The 12,513-nt window shown below is 44.8% G+C and overlaps 1 protein-coding gene across 1 annotated transcript in view; it reads left to right on the forward strand.

Annotated features, from left to right (window-relative positions):
• Window positions 1–6,555: 6,555 nt before the first annotated feature.
• The window catches only part of LOC143274738 (uncharacterized), an 18,971-nt gene continuing 13,013 nt past the window's right edge, over window positions 6,556–12,513 (forward strand). Inside the window, exons 1-2 of the mRNA XM_076578648.1 lie at window positions 6,556–6,762; window positions 10,140–10,188. Of these exons, the coding sequence (XP_076434763.1) occupies window positions 6,697–6,762; window positions 10,140–10,188 (115 nt within the window). The 5' untranslated portion in view covers window positions 6,556–6,696. The remainder of the gene's footprint in view (window positions 6,763–10,139; window positions 10,189–12,513) is intronic.

Here is a 12,513-nt window from a genome sequence, read left to right on the forward strand (position 1 = left end):
CCCCATGTTGTTTACTTGTCTATGTTGTGATAATGCACCTGACCAAATTTCTCCAGTTGGAGATAATAAAGTTATTCTTATCTTATCTTATCTTATCTTATCAACGTTATGTGTAGTTGCATCCTGTGGTCTCTTTTGCCTCTTTTCGGGAGCAGTTTTGTCCCTTGAATTCTTAATGGCGTGTCCCGTCCTCGTGACAAATGTCCAAGTAATATTGGTGATGGTGGTAGTCACTGTAGTGTGCTGCACTTGCCACAAGTAGATTTCAGAGACAGTGACAATACTGTACCTTTTGAACACCCGGATGTTTCTGGAACTTCTATACTGATGACATCTCTCTCTCTCTCTCTCTCTCTCTCTCTCTCTCTCTCTCTCTGTGTGTGTGTGTGTGTCTCTCTCTCTCTCTGACTCACTGTCCTATCCATCTGTCAATCTTAGTGTGTGTGGGGGGAGGTGGGGGGGGGGGGGGAGGGAGGGGATACTATCAGTGTTTGTGCGTGCGTGTGTGGGTATGTATGTGTGTGCGCTCGCGCGCGAGCGTCAGTGTGTGTATGCATGTGCGTGCATGGGTGTGGGTGTGTGTGTGGGTGTGTGTGTGTGTGGGGGGGGGGGGGGGGTTCTTCATTATGTACACCCTTCTGCAAGAAAACCTTTATTCCTTTCATTTATGTGTGTGTTATTTGTAATAGATGTAGATTAGCGAGGACAGATTGGAAGAATAGGCTATACCTAAAATCTTAATCCTTCAATAAAAACGTTTTGAGTTCTGAGTTCTGAGTCCCGTGCGTGCCTGCATCCATCGTGAACACAGCGCAGGACTCCAAGGGTGGTGCAGGATTGTTCCAAGGGCGGGTGGAACAGTGCTTCTCTGGGTCCCCCCCCCCCCCCCGCCCCTCCCCCCCCCCCAGCACCTGCGGGTGTTTTTCTTTCTTCTTTGCCTGGACTAGGCTGACCCTGGAGAAAGGTCCAGTGACGGTGAGGAAAGACCCACTGACCACAGGGTATGTCCTGTTGGCAGTGGGAAAGACTACAACTTGGGATTCTCTCTTGAGGGCACATAAGACCCGTATGGCTGTGTCTGGAGTGGCACTGTCTTCATCTGTCTGCGGGCAGGGGCGGTTTGGCCTGTGGGGTGTGCTCAGCAGCTGGAGGGTGGTGTCTTTTGCTGGTGGGCTCTGCAGTCATGAAATACTGGCTGGTACACCCATGGGGATACTTCTTTTAAGGCTGTCGCGAGTTGCATCCTGTGGGCTCTTTTACCTCTGTTCGGGAGCAGTTATGTCCCTTGAATTCTTAATGGAGTGTCCTGTACGTGCCTGCACCCATCGTGAACACAGCGCAGGCCTCCAAGGGTGGGCGGAGACAGTGCTTCTCTGGGTCCTCCCCAGCACCTACGGGTGTTTCTCTTCTGTGCAGACCTGATTTTTTTTTTCCGATCTCCATGGTCAACATTATGTGCAGACATGATTTTGGAAACGGTGTTAAAATGGCCAGAGGTCATAATTATGTACTTGTGTGCTGTCCAAACTAACTGAACTGTAACGGTGAAGCTTTCACACGAACGTGGTGTTTGTTTGTTTGTTGTTGTTATTTTTGTTGTTGTTGTTGTTTTTTATAAACTTTTTCTCCGACCTCACAGGTTCTCTCTCTCTCTCTCTCCACCTCCCTCTTTCTCTCTCCCTCTCTCTCCCCCTTCTCTCTCTCCCTCCACCTCCCTCTCTCTCTCCCTCTGTCTCTCTCTTCCCCTCTCTCTCTCCCTCTCTCTCTCTCCCTCTCTCTCTCCCTCCCCCTCCCTCTCTCTCTCCCTCTGTTTCTCTCTCTTCCTCTCTACCTCCCTCCACCTCTCTTCCTCTCTCTCTTCCTCTCTCTCTCCTTCTCTCTCCATTCACCTACCTCTCTCTCTCTCTCTCCCCCTCCCTCTCTCTTCCCCCCTCTCTCTCTCCCTCTCTCTCTCCCTCCACCTCCCCCGCTCTCTCTCCCTCTCTCTCCTCCTCTCTCCCTCCCTCCACCTCCCTCCCTCTCTCTCTCCCTCTCTCTCTTCCCCCCTCTCTCTCCCTTCCTCCTTCTCTCTTCCTCTCTACCTCCCTCCACCTCCCCCTCTCTCTCTTCCTCTCTCTCTCCCTCCACCTCCCCCGCTCTCTCTCCTTCTCTCTCTCTCCCCCTCTCTCTCTCCCTCTCTCTCTCCCTCTCTCTCTCTCTCCCTCCACCTCCCTCTCTGTCTCTCTCTCCCTCTCTCTCCTCCTCTCTCCCTCCCTCCACCTCCCTCCCTCTCTCCCTCTCTCTCTTCCCCCCTCTCTCCCCCTTCACCTACCTCTCTCTCCCTTCCTCCTCTCTTCCTCTCTACCTCCCTCCACCTCCCCCTCTCTCTATTCCTCTCTCTCTCCCTCCACCTCCCCCGCTCTCTCCTTCTCTCTCTCTCCCCCTCTCTCTCTCCCTCTCTCTCTCTCCCCTCTCTCTCTCTCCCTCCACCTCCCTCTCTGTCTCTCTCTCCCTCTCTCTTCCCCCCTCTCTCTCTTCCCCTCTCTCTCTCTCCTTCTCTCTCTCTCCCTCTCTCCCCCCTCTCTCTCTTCCCCCTCTCTCTCTTCCCTTCTCTCTCTCTCTTCCCTTCTCTCTCTCTTCACCTCCACCTCCCTCTCTCTCTCTCTTTGTTATCTTCCTGCGTCATATCTGCGCACGTCATTCCTTGACACCCGGGGCCCTTTTCTTCACCCAAATCCCCTCTCAGCCCACCATCACGCCCCACCCCCCCCCCACTACCACCACCCCTACCCCCACCACCCCCACCACCCCCATCTCCCCCCCCCCTTTCCCTTTTACCCGCCTGTACCCCCTTCCCTCGAGTCCCACCCCACCCCACCCACCCCACCAACCCGTTCTTAGTCATCATCATCATGATCTTGCCACATGCATGCAGCAAAGTCAACAAATACAAAACCATAATAAACCATAATTATGATATATATAAAAAAAAAGGTAGTAGTAATGAAAATAATGATAAAATAATAATAATAATAATAATAAATAAATAATTAAATAAATAAGACAACAATGATGAGAAATAAGCAAATAAATATAAAACATGAAGACACACATTCACACCTACGTACACCCACACCTGCATAACAGATATGCCCCCAAAACGCAGTTTCACAGATATGAAAGCACAGTCAAATACATATAAACGTACATGAGCTCCAACACACACACATACACACACACACACACACACACACACACACACACACACCACATTACCCTGCACCTCCTCTACCCCCTCCTCCACACACTCATTTCTAGTCTATGTATCGCAGCTTCCACGGCACACACACACACACACACACACACACACACACACACACACAAACACGCACACGCACACGCACACACACACACACACAGATAAACGCGTACTTGTACAAGCACACACACACACGCCCATATCTCCCACCCCCAACCCCACACACATATATACAGGTAAGAAAACAACAACAACAACAACAACAACAAAAACCCCAAAACACCCCAACCCATAATAAACCCAGGTAAGAAAAAAAAAGGGTGTGACCCTTAATGGGCTGTTACAAGAAAAAGAAAGAAAATCGGTTTTTATGGAACACGATCGTTCGTGACCTGAGCCCAGTTGCCCCCCTCCCTCCCTCCCTCCCCAGTTCCACCCCCTCCTCCTTCCCTCCCGCCCCTTTTGCACAAAAAAAAAAGCCTGCCAGTAACTGTCGACTGTTTGTTTGGCCTTGGCACGTTACGGTTAGTGAGCCCCGCCTTGTCGTTCATGCGTGACGCACGACGGATACAACAGCCCCTAGCGGGGATTTTGTCCTTACGTGGAGAGTTGGCCGAGTGGTTAACGCGTCTAACTAGGAATGGAACAGAAGTGAGTATCTACGAATTTGAAATCACCATGATTAAACGGACAGGGATTTTTATTTATCTTTTAAAAAAAAATTATCTATCTATTTATCTTTCACTCCCTATTCCACTATAATTGTTGAAGTGGTGGGGTCTGGGTGCTAGTCTTTCTGATGAGACGATAAACTGATGACCCCACCCCCTACTGCCCCCCCCCCCCCCCCCTCCGCGGCTAGGAAAGGGCTGACCAGGATTAACAGCTTCCTAATCAAGAACACAATACTCAGCATTGAACTCCCGTGACCAGGATTAACAGCTTACTAATCAAGAACACAATACTCAGCATTACACTCCCGTGACCAGGATTAACAGCTTCCTAATCAAGAACACAATACACAGCATTACACTCCCATGACCAGGATTAACAGCTTCCTTATCAAGAACACAATACTCAGCATTGAACTCCCGTGACCAGGATTAACAGCTTCCTAATCAAGAACACAATACTCAGCATTGAACTCCCGTGACCAGGATTAACAGCTTCCTAATCAAGAACACAATACTCAGCATTGAACTCCCGTGACCAGGATTAACAGCTTACTAATCAAGAACACAATACTCAGCATTACACTCCCGTGACCAGGATTAACAGCTTCCTAATCAAGAACACAATACTCAGCATTACACTCCCATGACCAGGATTAACAGCTTCCTAATCAAGAACACAATACTCAGCATTGAACTCCCGTGACCAGGATTAACAGCTTCCTAATCAAGAACACAATACTCAGCATTGAACTCCCGTGACCAGGATTAACAGCTTCCTAATCAAGAACATAATACTCAGCATTGAACTCCCGTGACCAGGATTAACAGCTTCCTAATCAAGAACACAATACTCAGCATTAAACTCCCGTGACCAGGATTAACAGCTTACTAATCAAGAACACAATACTCAGCATTGAACTCCCGTGACCAGGATTAACAGATTACTAATCAAGAACACAATACTCAGCATTACACTCCCGTGACCAGGATTAACAGCTTCCTAATCAAGAACACAATACTCAGCATTACACTCCCATGACCAGGATTAACAGCTTCCTAATCAAGAACACAATACTCAGCATTGAACTCCCGTGACCAGGATTAACAGCTTCCTAATCAAGAACACAATACTCAGCATTGAACTCCCGTGACCAGGATTAACAGCTTACTAATCAAGAACACAATACTCAGCATTGAACTCCCGTGACCAGGATTAACAGCTTACTAATCAAGAACACAATACTCAGCATTGAACTCCCGTGACCAGGATTAACAGCTTACTAATCAAGAACACAATACTCAGCATTACACTCCCGTGACCAGGATTAACAGCTTACTAATCAAGAACACAATACTCAGCATTACACTCCCATGACCAGGATTAACAGCTTCCTAATCAAGAACACAATACTCAGCATTGAACTCCCGTGACCAGGATTAACAGCTTCCTAATCAAGAACACAATACTCAGCACTGAACTCCCGTGACCAGGATTAACAGCTTCCTAATCAAGAACACAATACTCAGCATTAAAATCCCGTGACCAGGATTAACAGCTTCCTAATCAAGAATACAATACTCAGCATTGAACTCCCGTGACCAGGATTAACAGCTTCCTAATCAAGAACACAATACTCAGCATTGAACTCCCATGACCAGGATTAACAGCTTCCTAATCAAGAACACAATACTTAGCATTGAACTCTCGTGACCAGGATTAACAGCTTCCTAATCAAGAGCACAATACTCAGCATTGAACTCCAGTGACCAGGATTAACAGCTTCCTAATCAAGAACACAATAATCAGCATTGAACTCCCGTGACCAGGATTAACAGCTTCCTAATCAAGAACACAATACTCAGCATTACACTCCCGTGACCAGGATTAACAGCTTCCTAATCAAGAACACAATACTCAGGATTACACTCCCGTGACCAGGATTAACAGGTTCCTAATCAAGAACACAATACTCAGCATTACACTCCCGTGACCAGGATTAACAAATTGCTAATCAGGAGCCAGTTGCATTGCTTGGACGGAAGAGCCCAGTATGGTCGTAACCCGCTACTAACTGTGTGTAGTATGGAACTGACCAATGGCGTAGTTCGGTCAACGTAGGCAAATATTTAGTAACGTGTAACTGTCAAAAAGTTAGAACCAAGCAATGCAACTGGCTCCTGGAACACATACCCTCCCAAAGTAAACCGAGGGTGTATTATCTATTCATTCTTTACTGATGAGATGTTTGCACAAATATTCCCATGCTTGTTCATTTCGAGGTCATCCTATAAAAAAAAATTTAAAAATCGTGAATGTCTCAGTATTTGAACATCGATTTGTTTGTATTATTTGTTGGATTACTTGTTCATTCCTTTCATGTTATGATCAAATGTATGATGATGGAAAAACAAGTTTAAAAAGTCATCCTTCTCTCAGGACAGCGGGCAGTGGTTGGGACCACAGCTGCTACGTCAGTTTCGCCTCCTGGGGAGATTTAATGTGACCAGTCCCTGTATTGGAAAGTCCGCAACTTGTCACGTGGACGCTCTATGTAAGCCGATTGTTTATTGGTCCATATGACCTTGGCGGTCCCGCCGAGCGGCCTATATAAGCAAGCACACCACAATCACTCCAACACCCAACAACTGCTTTTTATCAAGAGGCTGTCTAATTCATAATCCACTAAAGACTGATATTCCGCATTACTGATACTGTTTCCTAACTGCTCGAGCTTCTCTTTCATTTTCCTTTCATATAGATTACACGTGCGGAAAGAAGCCACGATGAAAGTTCTTTTTTACTTCACTGTCATCGCTGCGCTAGTCTTCATATTTGGTGCAGATGCACGGGTAAGTGTTCGATCAGGACTTTTTTGACTCACTTGTGTAAACAAAGTGAGTCTATGTTTTAACCCGGTGTTCGGTTGTCTGTGTGTGTGTGTGTGTGTGTGTGTGTGTGTATGTGTCTGTGTCTGTGTCTGTGTGTCTGTGTGTCCGTGGTAAACTTTAACATTGACATTTTCTCTGCAAATACTTTGTCAGTTGACACCAAATTAGGCATAAAAATAGGAAAAATTCACTTCTTTCCAGTCATCTTGTTTAAAACAATATTGCACCTCTAGGATGGGAAAAAAAATAAATAAATAAATAAATGAAGCCTAATTATATGCAAACTGCATTTACTGTTATATTTATATTTTTTGTATTCTCTAAACTTGGCACTTTGATCTGATATTCTGACCCAACAACAAGAGCAGTCATTATTATCATTTTCTGTTCAAACAGGAACTTCTTTTGCTAAGCATGGAAATTTTATTTATTTTGCAAACGTTATGGTGCAGATAGTAAAAAAGGGAAATTACTCTGTAATTAATGCTAGGGGAGTTAATTTGCTTTAAACTTATCTTTCTCATCTTAAACATTACATTTTGAAATTATACTCAATACATCAAAACCTTGGATTTTTGTTGTTGTTGTTGTTTTTTTTAAGTGTATCACAAGTGAGTCTTGAAGGCCTTGCCTCTCTTGTTGTAAGTGTATCACAAGTGAGTCTTGAAGGCCTTGCCTCTCTTGTTATTTTCTTTCCGAGACGGGGTGGGAAGGAAGAGCGGGTGGGGAGTAAGTGGGGATGGGGGTGTTGTTTTCCTCTGTCATCTCGTATCTGCTCACTGCAATATAAAAAAAACAACAACAAAAAAACCCAGACCGATGCCTGACTTACGCACAAGCCTGATGCTCTGATCAGCTGTGGGCTAAGTACCGCGTTATCTATTTATTTTGTTTAGTTTTTTTGTTTGTTTTTTTAAAATATTTTTTTCATCATTGGTTCATGATTATATTTTCGTCAAGTCTGAATGCAGTTTTCCCTTCATCAACCGATGTTAGTCTCGTGTGATGTATATTGTTTTAAATACATTATGATTATATAATTTTTCGATGACGGTAATTGTTAGTCTGAAATGGGCCTTTTGAAAGGAACCATTTGAATTCAGTTTTGAATACATACACCAAAAAACGGGGGGTGGGGGGGTAGCGGGGGGTGGGGGGGACCCACACCCACACATCACACAATCAATCACACACACACATACACACACATACACACACACACACACATACACGCGCGCGCGCGCGCAAGCTCACCAAAATGCACGCACACAGATAAAAGCACATAGACACAGGCAAAGATACAGGCACACACACACACACACACACACACACACACACATACATTAGTGAGCGGGCGCGGGTATAGGTATACATAATAAATTCATGCTATACCAAACATACACTTTCAGTGCTATTCTCCAGATTGAGCAACAAAACTGAAAGTCCACAATCACATCTTCCGAAAACAAAGTCAAACATATGATTTCATCAGCGAAGACTTTTCTTCTCAAGTTCTCGATGCCACATCCACCAAATCTCTGTATTCTATCATGTCAAATCTTCTTGGTACTGCAAAAAAGATTCCTCTTCCTTCTGCCCGCACTTTATCTGAACTCCTCCTTTTTCGACAAAGTCCAAAATATTCATACGAGCTTGGACCAGATGCATTTCCAACCTGCTTTTCCTGATCCTCAATTCAACGGCACTCCTCTCCATTCCTTCAATCCATTGACTGAAACAGAAGTGAATGAAATCCTGAAAGAAATGACAATAAAATCCCGTGAACGTGATCCTATGCCAGCCTCTGTCTTTTCCCAGTGTGTCTCACAGCTTCTCCCCACAATCACCAATATTGTCAACTCATCCCTTCTTTCTGGAACGTTTCCATCCACTTTCAAAACTGCAATCGTCTGGCCTCTTCTGAAGAAACCCAACCTTGATGCAAACATTTTGAAAAAAATTATTGACCAGTTTCTAACCTTCCTTTCCTGTCCAAACTCTTTGAAAAATCTGTCATGAAGCAGCTCAACAACCACCTTTGTTTCAACAGTCTCCTTCACCCTTTTCAGTGTGCATATCGTGCTGACCACACCACCGAAACCACTCTCCTCAACAATCTACTGCTAGCGTCCGACTCTGGAAAAATTTCCCTTCTCACTCTTGTCAGCCGCCTTTGACACGATAGACCATTCAATCCTTCTTTCCCATCTTCATTTTACATTTGGCATCAACGGCACTGATCGATTCCAGTCTGTCATCGTCGATAATTTCCAGTCTGAGCCTGTTAAAATCAAACAGAGAGTCCCACAGGGATCTGTTTTAGGCCCAGTTCTCTTCACACTGTACACTGCTCCTCTCGCTGAAATTATCAACCACCACAATGTTAGTCATCATTCCTATGCTGATGACACTAAACTTCAGAAGAGTGATACCCCTGAAAAATTGTCCTCGCTCTTGCAAGAAACATCTGAATGCTTCCTGGACATTCAAAACTGGATGACTCTAAATAAGTTACAATTGAACGCAGACAAAACCGAAGCAATCATCATAGGAACTAAACAGAAACTCTCTTCAATCACATCTGACAAAATCAAACTTGGCAGTACATCCATCCTTCTTTCCAGCTCTGTTTATGCATACCCAGATTCAAACACTCCACTTTTGGACGCCGTTCTTTCTCTGTCTCTGGACCTCGCATTTGGAATGAACTTCCTCTTTCGCTTCGTCAGGTCTCCGCACTCAGCTCTTTCAAGTCTGGCCTTAAAACCCACCTCTTCATAAGATAGCCTCTCTCCCCTACCTCTTCCTTGTCTTCAGTTTCTTCAGTTTTAGAGTTCTGCATGCGTGTGAATGACTGGTGTGAAAGCGCTTAGAATAGATGAACAAAATGGAAAATTAGTCTTGACACTGACAACATCTCCACTCACGGCGGCTGGTTCCACTGTGTTCTAATAGTGCCAGTGTGTGTGTGTGTGTGTGTGTGTGTGTGTGTGTGTGTGTGTGTGAGAGAGAGAGAGAGAGAGAGAGAGAGAGAGATCTTCAGTTTGTCTAATCACTACAAGTGTAATTAGACGGAAAGAGGAGTAGCAGTGGATGAAAGAAAGGGAATGTATGTGAATATCAGTGTAAGAAAGTGTTAATGATATGTATTAGAGGAAACGTATATCATGATAAATTAAATATGCGCGTGTGTGTGTGTGTGTGTGCGTGTCTGTGTGTGTGTGTGTATGCGTGTCTGTGTGTGTGTGTGTGTGTGTATGTGAGTGTGTGTGTGTGTGTGTGTTGTTGCTCTTGTTGTTGTTGCTGTTGTTGATGATGATGATGTTGTGACTGTTCAGAGAGGCGGCAGAGGCAGAGGGAAAGGTCCTGGCGGGAAGAGACCACCAGGTAGGTGACGTCACCCTCCATCCCTCCCTCCTCCTCCCTCCATCCCTCCCTCCCTTCCTCCCTCCCTCCTGCATCCCTCACCTTCACACCCTCTCCTCCCCCCCCTCCCCGGGCCTACCCCACGCCCCCTTACACACATCACACCACACCACACCACACCACACCAAAGCACACCACACCACACCACACACTCACACACATACCACACCACACACCACACCACACACACATACACACACCACACACCACACCACACAACACACACACATACACACACCACACAACACACACACCACCACCACACCTCCCTCACCTTCTCCAGAGCGGGTTTCGGCGAAACACACACGTACAAACACGCACGTACGGACGACAAGCAGAAAACTGCGAACTAACACACACACACACACACACACACACGCAAGTATATGCAAATATGAGCATGCATGTGCACACGCTTGCACACACACACACACACACTCACACACACACCTGTGCACACACACACACACACACACACACACACACATGCAGGCGCGTGCAGCCATACACTAACACTTGTGTTCACACGCACACACACACACACACACACACACACACACACACACACGCACGCACGCACGCACGCAAACACACACATATACACAGGCAGGCACACACATGGAATCTATCTGCCTGAACAAGGGAAAGAATATTTCCAAAACAAAGAGCAGATATCAATTACAGGAGTTACGTTACTTCGAAACACAGTCATTTCCGAATTAGAATGCACAGTGCAAGAATCTGTAAAAACAAAACAGAGAAACAAACGAACATTTGTTTTCTTTTAAAAAAAAAACCAGAGTGGCAATTTCTTCATACAATGTTCCTTTCCCTCCTCTTCCCCCCCCCCCCCCCCCCCCCCCCCACACACACACTGTCATTGTTTTTTCGCTATTGTTTATATATATATATATATATATATGTCGCATTAGTGGGGGGGGGTTTGTTTGTTTGTTTTTTTTCGGTTTTTTTTTCAATATTTCGGTTAAAGACATTACCCCTATATGAGCATTCTAGATAATACACATTAGTTTTCCTCCAATATTTCGGTTAAAGACGTCACCCTTAAATGAGAATTCTAGATAATAAGACTGTTTCATGATAACCAAAGGAGGGGAAACCACTATGAAAAAAAACACAAAAAAAACAATGACAAAAAAAGAAAAAGAAAAAAAGAGAGAAAAGAATGGAGACCGTTATATGAGAATTTTAGGAGAAAACGCACAAATAATTAAGGGTAGAAGACCGTCAGAGTTTAAGGACAGAAAACCACTACACAAGTATATGGATAGATAAGACCACTGCTTAAGACTATACTTAAGGGCAGGAGACTACTACACAGGTATACAAATTGACAAGAGCACTTCGTAAGACCATACGTAAGGGCAGGAGACTGCTTAACAAGTATTTAAAGAGATGATACCACTATATAAGACTAGATAAGGGCAGGAGACCGCTACACAAGTATTTAACGCACGTAAAAGAACCCACAACAACAAAAGGATTGTTCCTGGCAAAATTGTCGAAAAATCCACTTCCATAGGAAAAACAAATAAAACTGCACGCAGGAAAAAATGCCAAAAAAAAATGGGTAGCACTGTAGTATAGCAACGCGCTCACCTTGGGGACAGACTAGACTTAAGGGCAGGAAACCGCTACATAAGTATTTAATTAAAGAGATAAGACCACGACCACGACCACGTAAGACTAGACTTAACGACAAGAGACCGCTGCATAAGAAATCAAGATGGAAACTTCATTTCTAAAACAACAACAAAAAAAGAGTAGAAATCAGTTACATGAGTTACGTCACTTGCGAATTAGACCCACATAACACAAGAATCTGTTGAAATAGATAGATAAATCAATTGATAATTATATAAAAACAGAAATAAACGAACATGTATCTTCACTTAAAAAAATCACAGAGTAGCGATTCCTTCACCACCACCACCCCATCCCCCTGCACCCCCCCCCCCCCCCCCCCGCCCATCCCCCTGCATCCCCCCCCCCCTCCCCACGGCTTCCCACGCATGAGAATTATTATGTTATTGTTTTGTTGCTGTTGGATTTTTTTGTGTGGATTTTCTAGTCTTATGTAGTGGTCTCATCTCTTTAAGTACTTGTTAAACAGTCTCCTGCCCTTACGTATAGTCTTACGTGTACGTGGTAGTGGTCATATCTCTTTAAATACTTGTTAAACAGTCTCCTGCCCTTACGTATAGTCTTACGTGTACGTGGTAGTGGTCTTATCTCTTTAAATACTTGTTAAGCAGTCTCCTGCCC

This window comes from Babylonia areolata, chromosome 29, assembly GCF_041734735.1.
Source record: "Babylonia areolata isolate BAREFJ2019XMU chromosome 29, ASM4173473v1, whole genome shotgun sequence".
Taxonomy (NCBI): Eukaryota; Metazoa; Mollusca; class Gastropoda; order Neogastropoda; family Buccinidae; genus Babylonia; species Babylonia areolata.